Raw genomic sequence first — 25,032 nt, forward strand, 5'->3', positions numbered from 1 at the left:
ACACATCTCCCGGCACCCATGTGGGCACAGCCTTGACCATAAATGGGGACACACATACAAGGGCACACTCTCCACACTGGCTTTGAAGGAGTGTTTTAAACCAGGCAAGCCAGGAGCCCCACCCAGCCAATTCCAATGTACAGAGAGGCATCCAGGTGGCAAGCAGGAGCTTTGAAGCAGGCACCAAGCAGGATTTCAAGTAGCCTGTTTCCTACCACACCCAGTTGTCTTTTTATGGGCACCAACTGCCAGCCTCCAAACCCCACCTCCACCCCCAACGCCCTTACTACAGCCTAACTGTAAGACAGGGTCCAGGCAGGGACCAGGACTGGGGAAAGGTATTAGGGTGTGGGTTCTACTTAGATGTAGGTGGATGATAGGAAACCTGGGGCAGTCCTGGCAGCCCTGGCCTCTAAAGGGTCAGGGTGCCCAGAATTCTGATGCTGTGAGAGGTAAGGACTTCCCTGTCACAGAAGTGATAAAGCAAGAATTTGAAGGCTCAGAAGTATCTCCTCTAGCCACGGGTCAAATCCAGCTCCACCTTTAAGGGTAGGATAAGAAGAGAGATTCAGGGAATCTTTGCTGCCAAAACTATTCCTGCCCCTGCTTTCTCTTACCTCCCACCCCACCTCACACAGTGCCCCACACTTCTCCCTCTGGGTGCTGGGTGCCATGTGTTAGCCATTCTGTGGAGAGGACCAGGCGCTGTTAACCAAAAAGGCAGCATATTCAAACCTCCCCATCAGCCCAGGGTGCATTACTACATAGTGCTTGTCTTTGCAGCAGCTGTGACAGCAGTTTTTCCTTCCTAACATTAGCCTCACCGGTATTTAAAAGAGCCCCTAAGTGCTGCGAAACATCTTTGCAGGGAAAGGAGACCATACACAGGGGTGGGAATTGGATGGGGTGGGAGAGGGCGGGTAGGTAAGTTAACCTGGGATGAACCATTTGCTGCAGATTCACCCAAAGGTGGATATAAAAATTAGGCAGGGGCTGTGGGACAAGGAGCTGGATTGCAGAATCAGAGCTTCCCTCCAGACCCCTGTACCCAGCCCCACGCCGCCAGTCCCCTCAGAGTGCTGGGCGCTGCAAGAGACAGGGAGGGTGTGTGGGGGTGTGTGGTTGGGGCGGGAGGATGTCTATGTGTCCCCTCCAGCTTTCCTATCGCAACCTGGCTATTCTTTCAAATCAGTGGCCTCTTTGTGACTGAGGAGGGGCAGGAACTACTCGACATGCAGGGGGAGGGGTGGAAGGCCACCTCGAGAGTACTTGCTGCTGTAGGGCCCAGGGCTCCCCGGAACCTGGGAGCAGTACACCCCCCGCCCCGGAGAGTCTCCACACTCTCTGGAAATAGAGGATAAGCCCCACAGGGGCAGTGTCTGGAGCCTCCCCAACTCTGATGTGGGGCAGTCCCCAGTCTCACAGTGCAGTAAAGACCAGGAGGCGCTCTTCCCCCGCCTACACCCGCTAGGTGGCGCTGAGCAGTCGTGCACCTCCCACCCCAGGGCAGCTCCAGCATCATGGAGGAGCCTAGGACACCTGAAGGTGGCAGGTACTAGTCAAGGCCCACAGAGGTGGGAGAGGGAGATAGGAGCAGCATTCCCTCCTTCATTTATTCACTCCCATTGAATTTCCAACGCCTCAGCCCTGTTTCATGTGCTTCTCTTGAAGGTCTAAATGCGCTCCCAGTCCTGGGAAGCCCACACTCAAAGACAAGAGATACTCACAGGAAGTGAATCCAAGGCAATCTATGCAAAGGCCAGGTAAGAAGTACAGCTAGTGCTCTAAGCTCAGGAACAAATGAAATAAGACACCACAGAACTCTGAGCAGGGTTATCTTGACCATTCTACTTTGGACCAATCAGATAGGTGAGAGGGCTCCATTCCTTCAGGTACCAGGCACTGGGCTAGGCACTGAGCATTTAACTGTGACCAAGTAACAGTCCCTGTCCCTCGGAGTGTATGTGGACTAGTGAGGAAGATAGACATCAGACAGATAACTACTCAAATAATTAACTACAGCTCTCATAAGTGCACAGGTATATAAAGACTTAGCAAGGAAGTTTCCACATGCACCCTGGGTTACCTGCTCCAGTCCTAACCATGGTCGGAAGTGGGGAAGTTTGCATTATGAAGAACATGAGCCCACTTCCTCTTGGTCCAAAGTAGACCTAAGAAACTCTTGCTAACATCCAAAGCACAATCAGGCTAGGGTGACTTTTTTCCTCCAGGTAAACTGGGAAAAGAACCTACACTTACTGAGTGCTGAGTTCTATGTGCCAGGCATGGTTGATGTCTTCTCAATCTTCACTCTGTAGAGTAGATGTTAAGCCCACTTCACAGAAGAGGAGACTGAGGCTCAGAGAGGTGAAGGGACAGGCCCAAGGTGTTAAGAGCCTTCAGACAGAGCTAGGATAGGAACCCATTACTGCCTGAGTCCAAACCCCACACCTCTTCTGCTGTTATACACTGCTTCTGGGGCCATGCTTGGATTTCCTGCTTGGGGGCCAAAGCAGGGAATATAGGGAATTAGAGAGATAGAAAGAGAAAGGGGCAGGCAGCAAAGAAGCTACCAGATTGGGGCCCTCATCACCACCTCCCATTCATCACAGCCAGTCCTTTTCCAGCATCTCTTGACCAAACCACCACCTGCTTAACATTCTGCTCAGTTACTACTTTGCTCCAACTCCAAATGTTTATCAACACATGCTGTAATGTAATCAGCTACTGGGAAAATACACACCAGGTAACGGATGCTGACAGAACTGTCAAACAGATGTCCCCTCCCTCCCACCCTCCCAGCCGGAACAGCACACCCAGGAGGCTGGGGAAGTGCCTCTTGCCATGTCACCCTTCCAGCACTGCTAGTAGAGGCCCTCAGCAGGCAGCTGAAACAGTGGGGCCCAGCAGTGTGCTAGGCATGGTGCTGGGGGGCTTTCCATACCTCATCTCATCTGATCCTCATAGCACCACTATAAGACTGGTCTTACTAGCCCCATTTTGTAGCTGTAGAAACTAAAGTACACAGAGTGAAGCAGCAGCAGCATCAGAAATGAAAGAAGAGACGATCTCTCTGCCTGTTCTGTCACCATCAGGCTACCTCCCTTACAGGGAATGGAACTTTGAAGAAAGCTGTCTCATCACCTTTTCAAAATTGTTGGATCTGAGGCCTAAGGGTCTGGCCTCTATGGACTTGGCAGGCCAGGTGTAAGGGGGCCAGCAGCCTGTTCCCCATTTCTGTCCTAGCCAGGTAGGGGACAGGGTGCTGAACGGTCCTTAGGGCTCAGCACTGAGGTTTTGCTGAGGGGAGCTTCACTGTGGTGGAGAGGAGAGAGGGGCTCTGAGGGAGGGGGCATCTTTCTTGTCCTTTTCTCTCCCTTCTCCTAGAATCAGAGCTTAAGGACAGCCCAGACAGAGGGGAAAAGAAGTGCATGGAGCTGGGGAGAGTCCAGATGGGACAAGACCTTCCCACTCCACCCCCACCCCCACCCCAGGACCCTAAGGTCCTCCCAGGATCAGCTCCTGAGGCTGGGCCATCCTAAAGGCAGTCAGAATTTTTTCCCCCTCCAACACAGTCAATTGCTCCTTTCCTTTCATCTGATGGGAGTTGTAAATGAGACTTTATGGGACTTCTAATGATGGTGGTTTCCCTTCATTGGCCTCCAGCTGGGGGTGACTCTAGGGCATGATTTGACCAGGAACCCAGAATCTAGTAGCAGGCCCAGTCCTGGTTCCTGCTTTCCATAGTAAGAGCTGGAAGTTGTCAAACAGAGATGACGGCCATGGGACACTCACACGGACAAGTCAGACCTAGGTTTCAGGCCACCTCCCAGATGGTGTGTTTAACCTCTCTGGTTTCTGCTGCTTCAACCATAAACCTGGGGTAATAATGCCTGCTCCACCCACCTACCTCACCAGGCTGTTGTGAGGATCAAATGAGATTATAGGCCTGAAAGCCATTTGAAAAATATCAAGCAATCACCCAACCTGGTTTTGCTATTATTATTATTATTATTATTATTATTATTATTACCGTTGTGATTGTGTGTAGGTCAAACTGGGAGAGCAAATTATGGCAATCTGTATAAGAGTGAGCTTATTGGTGTACATGGGAGTATATGTACCAGTTTCATGGAAGGATGGAGTTTTTGTATTTGCACCTGCCTTTAAAGGACAGTATAGGGCAATGTATGTGCGTCTATGAGTATATCGGTACATGTGCACATATTTGAGTGTCTTAATATAATATCATATTAAAATATAATAGTCCTATGTGCCAGGCATTTTGCTAAATACTTAATACAGGGGTGTGGGACAGCTTGGGTGGACGGGCATTATGTGAGGCCGTATATAGAGCATTTGCAACATATGCGAGTCAGTGTTGGATGAATATAAGGAAATGTGAGCCCATTCGTCTCATACAGACAGCAGGGAATCTCTCCATGTGCTTGCCTAAGTTTCAATGAAAGTATGGTCATAAATATCAGTGAATCTGAGTGTGTGCACATATGCACGTGTGTGTACATATATGCATATGGGTGTACACACACCTCCTTATACCTGGGCCAACTGGTATAATTGTTCATTTTTTTATCAGCTGCCTGGGCTTCGTGAATCCCTGGCATGCCCTGAGCTCATTGCCTTGCAGCCATCAAGCCCACACACATTGTGGTGACAGCAGCATGCTGGGGTGGGGAGGCACTCTGCTCTCTTCAGCCACAGTCTGTGCCAGGCAGCAGGGCCCCTAATGGGGAGGTACACATTGATTACACCAGGCTTACAGCCACAGGTACACTCAACAGATGGGCCAGGCTCAGGGACTCTGGGAGCAGGAGAGACAGAGCTGGTAACTTTAGGTCCAGAGGACCTGGCCTTACAGGCTAGACCCTGGCCCAGGGTTGATGCCTGGCCCAGGAACACCATCTCAGCACAGTAGGGGTTGGGGCTGCTGAGGGGCCAGGTGTGTATCTTCCTTGCCTCCTTGCTGCCCTCAGGATTAAGTCCCCAGTCCCATACAACCTGGACACACACCTCCCCAGCCCCTTCTCTCCCTCTCCTCTTGTACTGCACCAGCCATACTGAACTAGTCTGTTTTCAGTACACACCCTCCCTGGGCTTTCTTGAGGCTTTTCCCTCTGCCTGATTTCTCCAAATGACATCACCTGGGGCTCAGCTCCCTCAACAAGAATGCTTCTCTGACCCCTCCTGACTTCCTAGATCAAGGAAGGGTCCCTACACACCTGAAGTTCCTATAGGCCCCTGGACAGCCCTATCATCCCACTTCCTGATAGATCCTTTCTTCCCTATTGGACCTTGGCCCCAGGAAGGAAAGGAGCAAGGCTCAGTAGTTCATGGCTTTATTCCAATGCCTGGAATGGTATCTGTTCAAAGGTATTCCATAAATATTTAGTGAATAAATTATTGTTAAAAGCCTGTTGTGAGAGAATGGTTAAGGTCCCCATATCTAAATCATGGTGTGTGTCTGAACAGGCTCTTGGTCTCTCAGATCTCAAGGCTGGGAGAACCAACCCTTCCCCTCCCCCTCTCCTCCATCCCCCCCCCCCCCAACAGTAATCATCATCCTCAAAAGGTGTGAAGATGGTAGAGTTTATAAAGGTCCTGGAAGTCATCAACCCTATTTTACAAATGAGGAAACTGAGGTACAGAGAGCTTAAAGTGGCTCACTAATAGGATGACCAACTCATTCTGGTTTGCAAGAACTTTCCCACTTTCAGCACTGAAAGTCCCATGTACTGGGAGACCCCTCAAATCCCAGGCAAACTGGGACAGTTGGTGACATTCTTATCCAGTTAGTCATGGCAGATCCAGGACTCAGACCTCAGACTCCTCAACTTTAAATCACATGCCTTCTCCCTGCTCAACTGCCTCCTGAGGTTCCTAAAAATTCAATGACTTGCCTGGGCATTGTCTACCTTTTGGATGTCACCTCCAGGCCACTTGGCACCCTCCTGGAGCACCATTTCCCATAAGCATGTGCTCAAAGAGCACAGGGCATTCATATTAACCTAAGTCAAATATAACCCAGAAGTTCATTTCTGGAGGAAAAGCACTTTATATAATATAGAAAAAATTAAATCTATTATTAAAGTAACTTTATAATGATATTAAAGTAGATTTTTAAGTAAAAAACTTCACCCACAAATTATTTTCACTTCTCTATGTTGCCTTGCATTTTTCTCTTTATAGGTGCATATTTTTTTTAACAGAATTGTAATACAGTGTTATATATCATGCTTGTTCTTCTTTTCATTTCACATTATAGAAATCTGGTTTAGATTTTCCTCATTCTGGATCCTCCACGTCACTAACATCCCTCATTAGCCCAGGTCTGGGCTCAGGGCTGCCTGCTTCCTGAAGGACTCCTTCCTCGGCAGGGATTGCTAACTCAGGGCCCCAGCTGGGCTTCTGCGGGTTGCCATGTAAACACTGTCCTTGTGCACATGTGCTGTTTGCAGGGCAGAGGGACATAGCTTTCATCGGATCCTGAAAAGGTCTGAGGCCCAAAGAGGTTAAGACCCACAGCTCTACAGCCCCCTAGAGAAGGAGGTACAGCCTCATCTCCATGCTCCCAGGGCTGCATTCTCTACTGCGCTTGGGCTGACCCCAGAATTCTATGCCTCCCTTACAATAAGTATGGTTCTCAAAAAAAAAATCAGGTTCCTCTAGATGAATAGTCCATCCTGATAACTATTCTGACCACAATACCCCCTTGTCCTGGATCTAAAGGCACCATTGAAAGAGAGCATGGCTGAGAGCTTGAATGTCTTCTTCCTCTAAGTTCTTTTCCCTTTTGCCTCTTTCTACATCGTGCATAGCTCAGGCTGAAGCCCTTACCAGCCTTTCCCATCTCCTGGTCTAAGCTCCCTGATCCATGCAACTCCTGGTTGAAACCGTTTTCTCAGTACGACTGCTGAGTTTTAAGTATTCCCATCCCAAATAAAGAATGTTGCCTCTAGGGCCAGCCCAGTGGCTCAGGCAGTTGGAACTCCGTGCTCCTAACTCCAAAGGCTGCCGGTTCAATTCCCACGTGGGCCAGTGGGCTCTGCCCTCAACCACAAGGTTGCCAGTTCAACTCCTCAAGTCCTGCAAGGGAGGTGGGCTCCGCCCCCTGCAACTAAGATTGAACACAGCACCTTGAGCTGAGCTGCCTCCTGGATGGCTCAGTTGGTTGGAGCTCGGGCTCGCAACCACAAGGTTGCCAGTTCGATTCCTCAAGTCCCGCAAGGGATGGTGGGCAGCGCCCCCTGCAACTAAGATTGAACACGGCACCTTGAGCTGAGCTGCCGCTGAGCTCCCGGATGGCTCAGTTGGTTGGAGCGTGTCCTCTCAACCACAAGGTTGCCGGTTCGACTCCCACAAGGGATGGTGGGCTGGGCCGCCTGCAACTAGCAACGGCGACTGGATCTGGAGCTGAGCTGTGCCCTCCACAACTAAGATTGAAAGGACAACAACTTGACTTGGAAAAAAGTCCTGGAAGTACACATTGTTCCCCAATAAAGTCCTGTTCCCCATCCCCAATAAAATCTAAAAAAAAAGAAGAAAGAGAAAAAAAAAAAGAATGCTGCCTCTAGTCACACCTAGAATTCCTTAGTATTTGGGGTGTGGTGATTCACAGGAACATTTTGAGGGCCTTCTGACCAGAGGCAGAACGTAGATGAATCTACCTTTCAGAATCCTTTCTTTCTGGAGAATTGGATGGTTCAAGATGGAACTGGGGCCTTTGTATCATTGCTCAGAGCTCCAGCTCCCAAAGCCACAGAGATCCCTGGGACACCATGGCCTATAACCAAGAGGCTAACTGCCTGTGAGCCATTGTGTTACCACTTTGATCACTGGACCTGGGGAGGGTGGGGGACAGCTGTGTTCAGCTGCACCATTGTCCCCAAGAGCAATGGCAGCCATGGCAATAGGGAGGCTCTGCAGTGATTTCTGTAAGAATAACAATAACTAAATATTGCTATGCACTGTGGGATACAGAGGCACCATCATAATCACCACAGCTACTAGATGATGACAGTAATTAGGTGCTATGGTTTCCCAGCGACCCCCAGGAGCATTGCGGGGTGAGGCTGGCCTGTCAGATTACAGAAAGGGGCATCCATGCCAGTGGATCCTCTCGGGCTGGCTAGGGCTTCAGCTATACTTCCTCCATGGGATTCCTCCTCCTCCTCTCCTCTTTCCTTGCCCTCAGCCTCAACTGACTCAGGATTGAGGACTGGGGACACAGGAGTAGGTGACCCCATTCAGCATACCACTCTAATATATGTATAAGTTTATCTTCTCTTATCAACAGATTTTAGGGGTTTGCGGAATCTTGGGGACTTCTTAATAGGGTTCCTCTCACATCAAAGTGAGCTTTATTAGCCAATTACTGAATGACACAGAGGTCCTGGGATATGGCCTGGAGAGGAAGTCATTATAGTATTGACTTTGGGACTTTTCCAAACCCAATAGCTGCCTCTCTGAAAGAGCCTGTGGAAGCTGAGAGAGGGCTTTGGAGACAGTTTCCTGAGCATGGCATCTTACACAGGGCTGATCTCTGTCTGGTCACTGACCCTAACCACGGGGTATGTGAGAAAGCTGAGTCCAAGCGCCTGTCCTTTGAGTAAGCTGTCATTTCTCCAGTCATCTAGTCTCAGAGCCAGGAGGAAACGTGGAATTCATCTGATGTATTCTCAACGCGAGGGCAAAAATCCCATCTATGGCATCGCCGATAAATGGACCTGGGGCCTTAATCTGAAAGGGGACAGGGAATTCATTCCATTGTCAATTCCCTAGACTAAATTAAAATCTACTTCCCCAACACACCTGCTCATCGGTTCTGATTCTTCTCTATGAAGGCACACAGACTACAATCATTCCTTGTCCCTTCAGGTTTTAGAAGATTGCTAAACACACCTGCCTTCCACCGCCTTTGGCTTTCCCCTTTATGAGATCTGAAACCACCTTTATCCTCTCTCTACAGGTAACTTCAACTCCTACTTCACTGCAATGACCTTATTAATAACTCCCCTGGTTTCCACCCTAAAACTTCCAGCTTCACTGCTCTCTTCATCTTCCCTCCAGGCTCAAAGAAGGATGAGTCCTCTTCTTTCCAAGGCTGACCCCTCCTTCACCTTAGTTTCACCATCCATGCCTCCTCCAGAGCCTGCTCCATGAAGTACACTCTCACTTCCTACAGTTTCTCCAACCTTCGCTGTCCACTACCCCCTTTCCCTCTGCTTAAGATGCTCAGTAGCTTTTGATTTCCCATGAAAAAGGGGAAAATAAGCCCTTGGTCTATGTCATGCTAACCCTCTCCAAGCTTCTGATCCCTTTTGCTCATTCCATCCACCACCGAACTTCTCAAAAGCAGGTGGACACCTGCTGTCTCTGCTTTTTTACCTCCCATTTCTCCTTCCCCCACTTTGATCTGGATTCTGTTCCTGTTTGGTGACCAATACTACTCTCTCAAAGGTCACTAGTGTCTTTGCCACTGTTTCCAAAGACCCCTTCTGGTCCCCACCTGCTTTCTGCAGTATCAAACACTGTTGGCAACTTCTTCCTCTGTTAAATTCTCTCTTCACTTGGCTTCCATGACAACCCTCTCTCCTCAATCCTCTCCATCCTCATTGACCAATCCTCTGTCCATCCTACCTACATTACTGACAGATTCATCTTCTGAAAGCACAGCTCCGATAGTTCCCAATAAGTGTTTCTCTGTTCAGAAACCTTCAATGGCTCACCACTGCCTGCAGGAAAAAAAAAATCGTGCAGTTATAAAATAATGCAACTATATGCAATGCATAATATATAATGCAATAATATGTCAGGGGGGTTCAAACATTTTCAAGCAACAGAATCCATTAAGAAGAATCTTTCTCAGAAAGCACATGAAAACAATGTGCTCTTTAAACATGGCTCCTGTGGAAGCAGGGAGTGGGGAACCCAGGAAATTCCAAGGGCTTTTCAGAATACTATTGGGAAACCACTGAACAAATTAATTTTCTCAATCTGCAGATGAGAAAGAGGCCCAACGAGGAAAAGTGATTAGTAGAAAGTGGTACAAGATGTGATGTAGTCAATCAACACATTTTCATTAAGTGCCTACCAAGTGCCAGCCATGTTCTAGGTGCCAGGATTAAAGCAGAGAACGAGCCGGACATGGTCCTGCTCAGGAGGGGCTAACAGCCTAGTGGGGAATGAATCAAGTATTATAGACAACTACTGAAGTGGCTACAAGTTTGCAAAGGGCGCTGTGAGAGCATGTAGGAGGAGACTCACTTGGTTTGAAGGGCAGAGTGGGCTACCATGAGGAAATGACACACGTAAACTGAGCCCTAAAGATAAATAACTGGCCAAAAAGAAGGGGAAGAGCATTGATGCAGATGCAACAGCTTGGGTGAAGGTCAAGGAGGTGTGTTTGACAGCTAGAAGCTTGGGAAAGCCCAGCAGCTCCTACTCAAAGCCCTGGAGCTGGGTGTGACAGGCTGCAGAAGCAGACAGCCCCATAAGCCTTGCTGAGGACTTGACACGGGGTTCAGAGGCTGGTGGGCGAAGGAAAGGTTCTCAGGTGTTGGATCCTGATCTTTGAAACAGAAGACAATCCACTGCTAAATGCAATGTGGAATTGTGGATTGGATCCTGAAACATAAAATAGACACTAGTGGGAAAATGAGAAATCTGAATAAGTTCTGTAGTTCAGTTCCTAGTGTTATATACCATGCTAAGTTCTTAGTTTTGACCATTGTACCATGGTTATGTAAGACGTTAACATTAGGGGAAACTGGATGAAGGACATATGGAAATTCTATACCATCTTTGCAACTCTTCTGCAAATCCAAAACTATTTCAAAATAAAGAGTTTTAAAAATGCATATATCCTGCTGGCACTGTAGCAGAGACAAGCAAAATTGGATGTGGAGAAGAGAGATTGCAGTAATAACAACAACTAGCACTTGAACAGTTCTTCCTGTACAACAGGCATTATTCCAAGCACTTAATGTGTTTAACTCATTTAATCCTCACAACTCCATGAGGTAGGTGCTATCATTTCCCATCATTATACAGATGAGGAACCTAAGCACAGAGAGGTTAAGTCACTTGCCTAAGATAACACAGCTACTGAGTGGCAGAGCAGGGGTTTAAGGATCTGAATTCAGGCAGATCCTGAGTACTTGACCATTACATTTTACTCCCTCCCCTCGGTGTGCACAGACTATATACTGACAGAGGATATTGCAAGGGTCAGGCAGAAATCATGAGCACGTGGACTAGGGTGATAACAGTAGAAATGGAGCAATATCACTAAACTTAAGATATATATTGGAAGCAGAATCAACAACATTTGCTTTTGAATCGGAATATGGTAGTTGAAGAAGAGGGAAGAAACAAGAACTAACTCCTGGACTTGCAGCTTAAGAGTAGGGACCAGAACCTCGTCTCCTGACGCTTGGTTCTGCGCTTCTTCCTCCCACCGCTGAAGGAAACCTTCTAGACAGTTCACAGTCTGGCTGTCCCTTTCTCTTACACATCTCCAGAATGCAAAACAAACTGGACCACTTGATGTTCCCACACAGGCCCCGACCTCTCCCACCTCCATGTCCTTGTACAAGCTGTTCCCTCTACCAAAATTTTCTCCTCAATCTCCCGTGGTCCAAATCAGATGTACCCTTCAGGGCTCAGTCAAGTGTCACCTCTTCCGGAAAGCCTTCCCTACTCTCCACAATGAGAAGCACTCACTCTCACCTCTAGATGCCAGCATGTTTTGGCTCTCTTTGGCAGTGTCCTTCCATCCTATAACAGTTATTTGGGTAGGGTCTTGATGGTTGCTCACTTTTGTATTCTCAGCACCAAGCATAGTAAGTACTCAAAAAGGCATCTATTTACTCTGTGAGTAAACAAGCTGTACCTTATTTTCCTTTGTCCCCTTCTGGCTCCCTTTTCTGTCCCCTGAAACCCATTACACACACACACACACACACACACACACACACACACACACACACCACCTGGCACCCATATTGGTGGTTTGCATGTTTTAGGGGCTTGTTTAAAGATGATGAATGGATGGCTACACTATCTTATTTACTTGCCTCCATCTTCTCCACCCAACCCATCCCCAAGCAGCCATGCCAACCCGCAGACACACCCTCTCTGGAAGCCCATTTAAGAGCAGAAGATCAAAGAAGCCTTACCCAAAGATGGAGAGGTGGGAGAACATAAGCAGGAAACGAACAAGCAGCGGTACATCTGGAATTGCCCCCTCAAATATATCCATTCAGCTTCTGCAACATGCCAGGCAGAGTCTGAGATCACAGCAATGAACCCAATACCCCTTAAAGTACTCAGAGGCCAGCGGGGAGGTGTCTGGCTGCCAGACTGGGCTACCACAAATCATGATAAGGCACTGCCCAGTGTAAAAATTTCCTGGTGGCCGCCGGCATTCGTGGATCTACAGAGCTCTCCTTTCCCCAAGTCTTAGGCTCAGGCTGCAACCAATCATTTTTGGTCCTTACTCACCCAGCTGTTCCTGGCCTTTATGCCTTTCTTCATGCTGACGGAGCCAGCTTAAATCCAGTCCCCTTAATGCCTCCTTTCTCCAGTACATGCCTTTGTCAGATTGTCCCATAGATGACTCACTCAGCCCCTGTGGAGTACCCCCACCCCTCACCCCACCACCTCCCCACTGAACTGGGCACTTTCTCAAGACCCACCAAATCCTGTGTGTATATCTCTGGGACACAGCACATATTAAATGCTTGTTTATAACATCTGTTTATGTTTGTCTTCCCCTCCTGCTCCCCAACTAGACTGAGCACCTTTAGGGCAATGATGATGTCTCTGTATCCCCAAGCCTGGCGCAGTGTTTGCTACCAAGAATGCCCAGTTACGATTTTTAAAATGTAAATTCATGAGTGTGGTAGTGTTCCTGTGAGTGCCAAATTAGACTGCTGCAGCCAGAAACCAAGATGCTCCAGGGCCATATACCAAATAGTGGGAAAGCCAGTGCCCAGCTTGCCCAGGCTCCTGCTCCTCCTACTCCCAGGAACTAGAATTTACAATTGATCAGGAAGGGCATTTCCTCTCTGCTCCTGCCCACTGGGCAAAGGGCAGCAGTGGGCAAAGGGAGCATCTCTTGCCAGGCATCTGGGGAGAACTGGGTTCTCCTTAGTGGGAAACCCTATCTGTCCACTTCCTCCTGGGGGAAAGGGTGGGGGTAGGAATTCCAAAGGGAAGGAGGAGAGGGTAGGCTTAGGGCTGCAAGGAGCTCAGAGGGCCCAGTCATCTTGGCAGGAAGCTGAACACACCCGGATATGGTGGGTGGTAAACGGGCTGGGGCAGAGAGTGCCTGCCCTGCCATGGACACTGACTGAGGGAGTCCTGAAAATCACTCCGAACAAAGGTGCTGGCAAAGGGAACACAGCTCCATTCACACTCTGTTTGGGGGAGGGGAAGGGGCGTCAATTTTTATGAAAAGAACTACTGGAGGTAGAAGAGATTAGAAAACACCAGAAACCTTAGTGACCCCATCTCACCCAATAAAGCCCACCACCGACTTCTCTAGTAGCTTCCAGTTGGTCCCCGCCTAGCTGCCTCTCCATTCAGCGTGCAGATGATCCCTAGGAGGGGAGCTCTGGCTACTGGGTTCTAATCTGAGCTCTGCTTCTCTCCCTTTGTACCCCTGGGCGAATCGCCTTACCCTTCTTTGGGACTTTCTTTCCTCATCTGTAAAATGGGATCAGGATTGGAGTACATGGTCTGTGGAAGCCCTTTCAGTTCAGACATTGCTAGATCCGGTATTCTGCAGACCGCAGGCTTTCTTCCACAGCCCCCAACCCCCACCCCGTACGCCGTCTTAACTCCACCCCCACAGAGCAGCTTCTTCCCCCGACGCCGGCCACTAGGGGTCACTGCCTCCCTTTGTCAGCGACTGAGGAGGTGGCTAGCCTTCCCGCCCTCTCCCGGGCTGAAAGGTAACGAAAGGGGCATCTCCGAAGCCAGTGGGCCTAAGAGGGACCCCACGACCCTCGCTCAGGATCCGCCTCTGCCTGGGGCCGGAAGGTGTGCTTGGTCGACCGGAGGCCCGGCCGCGAGCCAGCCGCGCGGCGGAGCCAGGCGGGGGTTAACGCTAACCCCTCCCCTCAGCCTGACATCACCAGGCAGGAGGAGGAGAGGCTGGCGCTGGGAGAGTGAGAAAGGGAGCTAGGGGAGCGAGCGCGGCTCCACTCGGTGCCCCGGCAGCTCTACATTGTTGCAGATCGCTGGGATCCCGCGGAGCGGCGGCGGCGGCGGCGGGGACGCGCTGCGCCGCCGACTGGCTCTCCTCACGCGGAGCATCCCAGCCGGAGACGCCCCAGCAGCTGGCCGCAGAGCCCCGCGCCTACAGACTGGGCCCCGAGCCCGCAGCGCCGCCCGCCCGCGGCGTGGTAGCCTCCCGCCACCCTCGGAGGACCGCTGGCCATGGACGCCTGCAAGCTGGAGCCCAGCGGGAGGGTGTGAGCGCGCCGGGGCCAGGAGCCCGCACCGTACGGCAGCCGGGCGCGCCGGGGGTGGGTCCCTCTCTCCAGCCCAGCTTTGCGTGGAAGAAGAGGGCGGGGACCGGCCTGAGGAGGAAAGCGGAGGAGAAGGGGGCATGACTCGTGCAACTTGCGGCGGGCATCTGCCTAGCCTCTAAGCCGCTGGCGGCTGGGGCCCGGGATTGCGGCGGCGCGGAGCCCACCCAGCCCACCCCGCCCCGGCCGACGGCTGCGGCTGACCTGGAGCCTCCGAGCGCGCGCCGGCCGGCGGTGATCTTTCTTCGTCTTCCGGCTGGTTTTTGGAGCGCTGGGAGCGCTCTCCTCGCGGCCGCTCTCGCCCGACCCCAGGACTCAGATGGCTCGGATGGGGCTTGCGGGTGCGGCTGCACGCTGGTGGGGACTCGCTCTCGGCTTGACCGCATTCTTCCTCCCAGGTAAATCGTTCCGCCTCTGCCTTTTTATTATTGTTATTGTTATTATTATATGTATATTTTTCCCATCCAGTGCCTCCCTGGGGCTGGGAGCTGGATGGAGGGCACCTCTGGGTTGCAGGGAGTGAAAGGAGCCAGAAAAGTTGGGCCACGGCTTAGGTAAGGGTGTGGGGAGTACCGCCGGGAAAGAGACATTGAGAAGCCGAACAGCCTGCCCTGCAGGGAAGCAGTCTGATGCACGTCTCTGCCATGTAGCAAGAGAGCACTTTCTCCGCTCAGGTTTTCACAAAAGTAATATGTAATAGCGTTCTATTTATTTAATAACCAGCTCTCAGCTCGGGAAGCAGTTTGGAAACACGGCAAGTTACATAAATGCAAAATAATCACCGTAATAACCGTCTCGGGGAATGAGACAACAGCCCCAGGGAGAGGGCGTCGGTCTCGGAGCTGGTAGGCTGTGGGTTTGGAGGATGGCAGGGGGCTTCGTTTCTTTCTCAGGCCCCTTTGCCAGACAGTTTCGGGCGCTTGGGCCCCTCCTACAACACGTCGCACCACAGTGGGCGCGCGGAGCCCGCTCCTGCGGCAGAGTCAGCTTGTCGCTCACCTGCGGTTCCCTTCCCGTAGGGCGAGGCCCGGCCGGGCCCGGCCCGCGCGCGAGCGCAACCTCCGGGCCTTGGCGGGGCTGAGCTTCTCGGAACTCCGCTCCTAGTTTGGGGGCTCTCTTCCGAGGAGGCGCTACGGGTTTCATGCCAGCAAGGTGGCTGCATGACCCACTTTCCCGAGGATACCCTTCCTCTAAGTACCAGCGGCCAAGGGGTTAACCCGACACCCGACCTCGAGGGTAGCCGCGGTGGCCCTTCTGACCGTTGGGATGGGGGCGGAGGCCGGGACTGGCCCAGGAGTATTGTGCTGGGGAATTAACTGGAAAATGCGTTTAGGAGGCAAATCCGACCGAGTCCTTTGCCTGGATTTAACCCTTTGTGTCCATGGGAAGCTGCCCGGCGCCCACAGTGGCTGGTTTCAGGGAGGCTGGCGACACCATAGTGGGTCGGGGTGGAGGTGGGGGGGTCCCTCCACCCCTCCGGGAAGAAACCTGAGACCACCTCCCTCTCTAGCTAGATAAGGGTTTGGGGGCAGAATGGGAACTTGGCTGGAGCACGTGGTCGTGGCCTTAGGGTGGCAGAATAAGGGGACGGAGTACAAAGAGACCAGCTTCGCGTGGGGCAAGAATATTAGATCGCGGGCGCCCTGGGCAGCGACCCGGAGGAGATGCTTGCGATGCCGCAGATTCGCCGGCGGTTTGTTTCAAGCTGCTAGCCTGGCTGCTGAGTCGCTGGGCTGGGGTGCACTCCTGGAAGACAGGAACCTGGCCTCATTCACGTGTATACGCGGTCTGCGGTCAGCTCACTGCAAGCTCCGCAAATCTTGGGGAGTGGCGAAAGGTATCGAAAGCACTTTGTGGAAGCCGGCCCCATAAAGCCCCTACCCTTGCCGCCTGTGGGTGCTGACCTGAGGGGGAGGGGGAATTCCGGGGCATACAGGTATCACTGCCCATTTCAAAGGGGCTTGACTGAGTCCCTCCCCTGCCCTGGCAGGGCAATCACCGTGAGGATGACAGGTCTTTATGTCACACTGGACCTCCTGGAAAGCCGGCAGGAAACACTTCTGACCACCGGTGTTTGGTCTTCCGGGAACCAACCCTTCAATTCCATATTGCCCACACCCTGAACCCAGCTAAAGGAGAGCTTTCCTGGAGCTCTAGTTGGTCCAGCCGGCACACTAGGGGTTAACCTAAGCCTGGGTCAAAGTCAGGGAAGGTTCAGGGGAGGGGGGACAACTCATCCCCATTCTCCCCTCTTTTGGTTATTCCCTTCCCCCAGATTTGGGATGCTTAGTGGTTAATTCCTGCTCTGGGGGGCTGGAGGCCTACCCTACTCCACCCCACTCAGGAAGTAGAAGCAGGGACATGACAGTCTCTCCTGGCTCAAGTGTGGTCACTCCCCCCACCAAAAATCAGATGGAGGGGGTGGGATGCAGAGCGGGACCCACAGCTCAGAAAGGCTCTTAATGTGCACCAGCCGCCTCCTGCCTGATTGTAATTGCTATCGCTGGGTAGCATCAGTAGCTGCCAAAGTCCCCGGACTCAGACTTCAGACTCGCCAAGCTCCTGCACCCAGTGCCTGTGCCCCTGGTGCCTCTGTGAAGGGAAGCAGGTGGATATATGGTCCTGCCCATCTGACACTTGAACAAAGGCTGGTAGGTGGAGAAGTTGCCCTTCCCACACCCCCCTTTCCACCATCATCAGGCTCCCTCCTGATTGCCTGCTGCTGCTTCTCTCAGGGGACTTGCCAGGCTGATGCTCTTTTCTGGGTTCTCCTGGGCTGTGGCAGGGAGTATGGAGGGGTGCAGAGAGGAGCCTGCAGGGGGGAGTGGGGTCAGGTGCCCCTGGAGTGTGTAATGGCCCCCTGATTCCAAAACACTCCCAATCTGGCTTTTGAAGTGTAAGCACAGAAGTATGTTTTCAACATCACAAGCTTTACCAGACAGGGTGTTAAAGCCCCATAGGCCTCTGAGTGACATCTCCCTCCTGTTAGCTCAAAGGAGAGGTTCAGTGAGACATAGGGGCTACATCCCCAAGAGGCACAGAGAAGGAGCCCAGGGAGGAGACAGAGAACCCGCCTTAGAAGCAGGTACTCTGAGGTGGTGTCCCGCCTACACCACACCCTCCCTAATTGGCTTCCCCAAACCTTTAGTCTGGAAAGAGAACACACACCTCAGGTGTCATGGACACCCTCAGAAAGGCAGTCTGGCCGCAGCATACCCCTTTTCTGCAGCCTATGGTGGTTTCCTACGAAACTCAGCATCAGGGCTGTTGGCTTATTTTCTTCTCCCCACTTCTCACAGAGAGGTGTGCTTGCTGGGCAGGATGTTATGGCAAAACCAATTCTGCTGGCCTGAAGTTTGCAGCATGTGTAAATGGGAATCTCAGTTCCTGTTTCAGAGGCAGTGTGGAGAGTGTCTCAGAATCAGATTCAAGGCCTAATGATTTAGGCTGGAATGGAGGAGGAGATACTGCAGAGCTTGGAACCAGCACCCCCAGCTAAGTGGCCTAGAAGACGTCTCTGAGTCTCAACTTCTGGGCTTATGGGACAGGTGACCCTTTGTCTGAGGCTGGCTAAGACTATGATATTGGTCCCCTTCTTGGCCACTCAGCTTTGCACAGTGAATCTTCCTTGTTGGCTACTGTCTGACCCCAGGACCCAGTTTTATGCTGCCAGGATGGTCACTTAGGCCAGAACCCTTGTGCTGATGGCTGAGCAAATGGGCAAGGCTAGGGGGGGGTGGGGGAGGGGAGGACAGAGGATGGGCCCTAGTTGCTATGTTTATGATTCTGCCATTGTTTAGCAGCTAATTATTCATTGTTCATTCACAAACAGAAAACACCCAAGGGAGGTGTGAATGTACCTTTGATATTTCCTGATTGTTTCTTTGCTGGTTAACCTGATAAATTGAATGGCTCCTATCTGGGGGAGGGACAGAGAGGGTATCTGTATGTTCACCTGTTTTGCTGATTCTTTTTTTTAACTTTGAATGTTAGCCGGTGTACCAGGGTAGAATGGATTTCAGCCAGCTGTGGGGCTTAGGCTATAAAATTTCTGACAATGTGTGTAGTCTCACCGTTGGTATCGAGTCGGCGCATGCACTTACATGTGCAAGGCTTTGTGTTGGTTATCTACCATTTATGTGCGCGTGCAAGCCCATGGGGGCTAGGACAAGGAGGTGTGTGCACTGGTGTCTGTGGGTCACCGTGGGGCTGGGACCATAAGCACCGTTTCCCCGAAAACACGATCCCACCAGACTATCAACTCTAGTGCGGTTTTGGGAGCAAAAATTAATAAGAGACTGGGTATTATATTATAAAACCCGGTCTTATATTATAGTAAAACAAGACTGGGTCTTATATTAATTTTTGCTCCCAAAGACGCCTTAGAGCTGATGGTCCGGCGAGGTCGTATTTTCGGGGAAACAGGGTAGTATATAGTATCAAATGTATATACTTTCATATAACTGATTTCCTGTGTCTTTGCAACTAGGATTTTGTGAGTGGTTCTGAGCCTTAGTAATGCCTGTTTTTATGTCCATGTCAGTAAGGATGAGTTTGGGAGGAGACCTAGGATGTACCCTTAGCCAGCTCCTTCCAAGACAGCTGCCAAGTCATTAGTGGGTGGGAAACCTGGACACTGCTTTCTTTTTGTACTCAGCCCTTGGCTTTAGACTGGGTCTCGTGTCCTTTCAGGGAGATGCTCACCTAGAGAGACTTTCCTCTTTTGTCAGCCTCCCTGACAAACAGAGCTCTGCTGGAACCTAGTGTTAACTGGGGCCTGGCTTGCCCTGAGCCTTTTGGGGATGTCTGAATGGCTGGGAGGGGCATCAGGAGATAGGTTTTCAGCTATTAATTTGGCGTCTTTGCTCCCTGCATGAATACTTGGGGAAAATCATCATCTCAGGGGAAAGGTGGCATACTCTGGGCATTTAAAAAGGGGTGTGAGTGTGGGCTTTGGTCCTCCATGGACAGCCCTGCAGAACCATATGTGTGTCCAGGTGGGCAACATACATGTGCCTGGAAGCATCCCTGGTCCATGTAGCAGAAAGTGGGAGCCCTTTATTGGAAAGGGAAGTGGAAATGACAGACAAGGAGTGGGGAAGATAGCCATCCTGGAGCCCAGCACCCTGTACCCAAGTCCAGCTGGCAAGTGTTTCTCCCCTATGATGCCCACCCCTCTCCACAGAGACCTGGTCTGCAGAGCCAGCAGCAGATGTGCTGGGGCAGGAGGTAACTTCAGAGCTGCGAGGGGATCACCTTGCAAAGGGAATGCCCAGAGCTGTAGATAACACCGCTTAGTCCAGTTAACCCTTTAAGCCCTGGATTCTGTTGTGCTGTTTGGGGCTGGGAGATAGGGAAAGGGAAGAGATAGGGGGAAAAAAAAACACATCAAACATAATATCTGAACCCTGACCCATTCCACAATGAAAGATGAACTCAGTACAACAGGAGAGACCCAAGAAGGACACAAAGAAAGACTTCCTGACAGCACACTTCAGGGCAATGGATAATTCCAAAGTTTATCCTAGGGTGGAGGAGGGGACAATAGGTATGTATTCTCAGAGGCTCATGGCATCTGTGCCTTTCAGTCTTCCACTGCTGAGCAACAGTGGCACTAGGCCATAGTCAAAAGCGAGCAGCAGGTAGCTCAGTTCCTCTCCCTACAACCTGGATATTTCCCCATCTGGGCTGCCCAACATAGCGAGACAGCAAAGTGGGGCCAAGTGTACTGGGTTTGAATCCCAGCTCTACCAGGCTAGATTGACAATAATGTATGAAAAGTGCTTAGCATATCACCAGGCATGTGATAAATAACTGTACAGTAGAATGGTAACTACTCCTATTCCCTATGCCTTTCTTCTAAGTTGTCCTGTCCCCCTCTGTGTCTGCCAGCTGGGCAGTGCCAACTTTACCCTCCCTTGAGAAAGAGCTACTCAGCTGCCTGCCCACTGCTGACCTCGCTTCCCTTGACTCCAACCAGGACCTGCTTTGGACAATTAGCCTCTGCCCCCACCTGGAAGTGATGGCAGAGGCTGCAGCAGCCCTGGGGGCTCGGGTGGCCTGGCTGGCTGCAAGCACCTATCCTGGCGGTTGGGTACAGCACAGGCAGCAGGTGCTGTGCAGCCTTTGTTCTGCAGCATGTTGCCAAGGGCTCTCCCCAGCAGGAACCTCACTCGCAGGCTGTGGCCCAGCTGGGTGCCATTGCCCATCTGGAGCATTCACTGTGGCAGCAGCCTGGGGTTGCCAGGAAGTGCCTGTGACCAACCCCTGCCTTCCCTCAAACTCCCTCATTTTGGGGAAAGGTGAGCAGTAGGACCCTTCTCCAGCAGGCCACTGTACCATTTCATTCAGTAAGATGATATGGCCAGATAGGTAGAGAATCCTCCCAGGGTCACTCCCTGCTCACCGGCAAAAAGTCCTTCTCCCAGTTTTTCCTGTTGTAGATTGAATCTTTTCTCCAATAATGATAAAAATTTTTCTGGTACTCTTTACAGCTCCTGGTTTCAGCTGACCCTCTCAGTAACTCCGAGTTGAATGGTATTATTAATATATCTTCTATTTCACAGATGAGGAAGGTGAGACAGATTTAGTAATTTGCTGACCAACTCATGCCAGTGTAGCCAAATTAGGTGCCAGGTCTTCTGACTCCCAATCCAGTAGGTGAGGAAATGAAATGGGCCAGGATGGACAGATACAGAAGAGGTTGAGACAGGTCACAATAGAACATGTCCAGTGAGGTAGTCATTCGCTGCAACAGCTACGACTCCTGTCCTCTCACAAGCCAGAGCATGGGGTTCCCTTGGGGAAGTAGGGGGTAAGTTGAGAACATAGGTTGGAGGGTGGCCCAGCCAGAGCTGACCACAGAGCACAGGTCTGCGCAAGGTATGGAACGCCCAACAACAGAATAGCAGGGGGACCACAGTGGAGCTGTATCCTCCCAGAAGCTAGAGCATCACCCCCTGGGGTCTGGCCTGAGACAAGGGCAGGGTCCCTGAGGTGTGAACACAGAGTCCCAGGGCACAGGCAGGCACAGGGCCAGGGTGTGGGTCTGGCCCCCCGGGGACAAAGAGCAGTGCTCCGAAAGCACTAGACAAAGCCATGGATAGGGGAAGGGGGATGAGATTTGGCCCGCAGAGTTGACTCCCACTCCTGGGCCTCCCCCGCCTCCCACATTCTATGCAGACCCCAGTTTCATTCCCAGTTTATGAGGAGTCTCATTACCAAGCCACAGACAATAAAACCCACCTGGCCACTCTGGCCCGGATCTCATTAGAGAACATTAGTTCTGCTGGCTGGTGGCTCCGTTGGGACACAGCTGCAGGCATGGCCCAAGCAGCAAAACAGGCCAGTGGCCATGGGCACAAGAATGTCCCATTGGGAGTTTGAGTTTGATCTGTAGGCTTAAATGAAGTCTCTCTCTCCCCAAAGTCCTGGAATTCGAGCTTCCAGAACTGGAAATATGCGTCCTACTGTCCACTGGGACCCTCAGTTCTGCTGCCTGCCTGAAGGCCATAAGGACGCAGCTCCCTGCAGGGCTGTTAATATGAGTCTGCCTTCTCTGGAAGGAGCTGGCTGAGAAGCTCAGCAAATAACCATTCTATGGTGAAGGGCCTTGGGGATGGGAGACAGCATGCCCACTCACACCCGTAGGTCTGGAGACACTCTAGAGACATGTCCTAGCAGCAGAGATGGAGTCTGGCATCCTCACTATGTCCTTGGCCTTGATCTTGGCCCATCTTTGTGTTCAGAAGATATAGGTACAGACCAGGGAACCCCATGGTAGAAGCATTATCCCTCCCTTACAGATACAATTTCACCAGCTGGCAGCCTTGGCAGGGGCTTCCTGGTCCCACCCCCACCCCTGAGGTGCAGTAACTTCCCATGATCACTGCAGTGAAGCCTTGGGTTGGGGTCTTCACACTGAGGACAGGATTTTTTTTCTCAGCAGATTCTACTGCCTGTTGACAGCCAGGTTGCTCTCTGCCTGTATCCTCCCCTCTCTGCTTTTCTTTCTTCCCCTGCAATCCTGCATACCGGCTGGTCACCAGAATACCACCAGACTCAGTAGATGTTGCCATGAAAAAAACGAGGCAAGAGCAAAGGAAAGCTAGCCCCTTCTCAGCACCTCAGTCATGGCAGAGGAAAGGAAGTGCCAGGCCCAAATAACGAGTTCTTAGGACACATGGGCTGAATTGGTCTGCACCCATGGAGGGGTCACACAGCCCAGCCCACACTTTGGCACATGAGCTGGTATTCCAGTCAAATAAGCCAGTGGACATGGAAGCCCCAATCTGAAGACACAATTCTAGCCCTGCTCTAGAGAAAAGGGGACTGGAGACCTGTACTGGCCCCTGGCACTCACCTGTGAGGCCCTTGTCTGCAGCGTGTCTGGAGTGCAAACCCCAAGTGAGGCTGGTAAGGCTGCCCTCTGTGGGCTCCATTCTCTGGCCCCTGAGCAGCACCCAAGACACCCCCTCCCTCACTCCTAGTGTCTTTTGGGCAAATGCTGTCAGCTACTTAGACAAAGGACATAGAGAAGTTTCCTCTGAACTAAGCCAGCCTTGCTGCCACTAGATGTGGTTCCCACTGCAAGAGGGGCTGGTAGCAAATGCTCATTTGTGGGACTGTTGGCAGCAGCTGCTGACTCACTTCTTTCCCTGACTCCTGGCTCTCTGGCTCCAATCTGCCTTCACTGCTTCTTGGATGAATGTACCTAAAGCATGGCTGAGAAAGACACTCACAGGCCCAGAAGTATTTGTTGACTGCCCCTCCCTGACTCATCTCCCACCACCCTCCCCAGCATGCCCACACAGCCACACACCCTCTATTCGTGTCCCATACTTTCCTACCTCAGTGCCTTTGTACATGCCATTCGCCCTAAAGTTCTCTTATTTCCCATATCTAACGACTGAGGTCAAAATCCACTTCTGGCATGAGCCTTCATGAACCCCCCAGCTGGGGATAACCCCTCTCATCTCCAAGTCCGTCCTTAGCACCTCATCCATGCCACCCAGTGACGATGTAGTTCTGCATCATGCTATATAGTTGTTTGGGCCTGGGATTTATCTTTTCCACAAGACAGGGTTCCAAAAGGACAAGGTCCATTGCTGACAGGGCTGGGTATCCTCGGGGACTAGCACAGGGGTCAGCCCATTGTGGGCTGGTAGTACATGCTAGGTGGCTACATGTTTGCTTATTTCGACAGTTGGTAATGATAATAATAACAAACATTTATCAAGAGTTCTTGGACACTCAGATACTTTTGTAAGAATCTTATGTATAATATACAATAACTTATTAAATCTTCATAACAACTCATATGGAAGTTACTTCTGTTCTCCCCATTTTTACATGTGGAAAAACGAGGCCCAGGCAGAGGTGAGGTACCATGTTTTGCCATGTATAATAATGCACTCCCGTGTATGATGTGCACCCGCATTTTTGGCCCAAACTTTCAGGGAAAAAGTCTTTTGTTTTAATTTTTTAATTCAAATTTGTATTTGTTTACATTTAGGTACTTGTTTTTGTATTATAAAGGAATATTAGCGTTTACTTTTTAACATTATGGTACAAGAAATTTTATGTACAAATCTATGTACAAATTTACAATATTTATGCATCATAGAACAAGAACTCTTCATCATTGCAAGTTCGTCGTAAGTTCAACAAAACCGGTTATCATACTCCAGGCTATTAGTTTGCATACGGACATCATTATTGATTTCTATAGTTACACTTTTAACTCATAAGCATAAATAAAAGAATTAAGGAGAAGCTGTGGAGAAAAAGGAACCCTCATACACTGTTGGTGGGAATGCAGATTGGTGCAGCCGCTATGGAAGGCAGTGTGGAGGTTCCTCAAAAAATTACGAATAGAATTACCATATGACCCAGCAATCCCTCTCCTGGGTATCTACCCAAAAAATCTGAAAACATTTATACATAAAGACAAGTGTGCTCCAATGTTCATTGCAGCTTTGTTTACGGTGGCCAAGACATGCAAACAACCAAAATGTCCTTCGATAGATAAATGGATAAAGAAGTTGTGGTATATATACACAATGGAATACTATTCAGCGGTCAGAAAAGATGAAATAGGACCATTTGTAACAGCATGGTTGGATCTTGAGAGTGTAATGCTGAGCGAAATAAGTCAGACAGAAAAAGCAGAGAACCATATGATTTCAAGTGATGTGTGGTATATAAACCAAAAACAGCAAAAGAACAAGACAAACAAATGAGAAAAACTCATAGACACAGACAATAGTTTAGTGGTTACCAGAGGGTAAGGGGGGGTGGGGGGTGGGAGATGACGGTAAGGGGGATCAAATATATGGTGATGGAAGGAGAACTGACTCTGGGTGGTGAACACACAATGGGATTTATAGATGATGTAATACAGAATTGTACACCTGAAATCTATGTAACTTTACTAACAATTGTCACCCCAATAAACTTTAATTTAAAAAAAGGGGGG

General features: G+C 50.6%; 1 protein-coding gene and 1 long non-coding RNA gene across 3 annotated transcripts in view; one reads left to right on the forward strand and one right to left on the reverse strand.

The window, feature by feature from the left end:
- Positions 1–6,178: 6,178 nt before the first annotated feature.
- On the reverse strand, positions 6,179–13,839 carry LOC141572418 (uncharacterized). 2 transcript variants are annotated; one of them, XR_012497779.1, is made up of 3 exons: positions 13,703–13,839; positions 12,198–12,287; positions 6,179–9,752 (listed from the first exon to the last, which is right to left on the reverse strand). It is a non-coding gene; the product is annotated as an uncharacterized LOC141572418 (long non-coding RNA). The 2 variants fall into 2 exon arrangements; XR_012497780.1 differs by lacking the exon at positions 6,179–9,752 and adding an exon at positions 9,950–10,644.
- Positions 13,840–13,912: 73 nt separating this feature from the next.
- NECTIN1 (nectin cell adhesion molecule 1) overlaps positions 13,913–25,032 on the forward strand; it is a 71,651-nt gene continuing 60,531 nt past the window's right edge. The window contains exon 1 of the mRNA XM_019719332.2: positions 13,913–14,953. Coding sequence (XP_019574891.1) covers positions 14,875–14,953 — 79 coding nt within the window. The 5' untranslated portion in view covers positions 13,913–14,874. The remainder of the gene's footprint in view (positions 14,954–25,032) is intronic.

The sequence above is a fragment of the Rhinolophus sinicus genome, linkage group LG06 (genome assembly GCF_036562045.2).
Source record: "Rhinolophus sinicus isolate RSC01 linkage group LG06, ASM3656204v1, whole genome shotgun sequence".
NCBI classification, from domain to species: domain Eukaryota; kingdom Metazoa; phylum Chordata; class Mammalia; order Chiroptera; family Rhinolophidae; genus Rhinolophus; species Rhinolophus sinicus.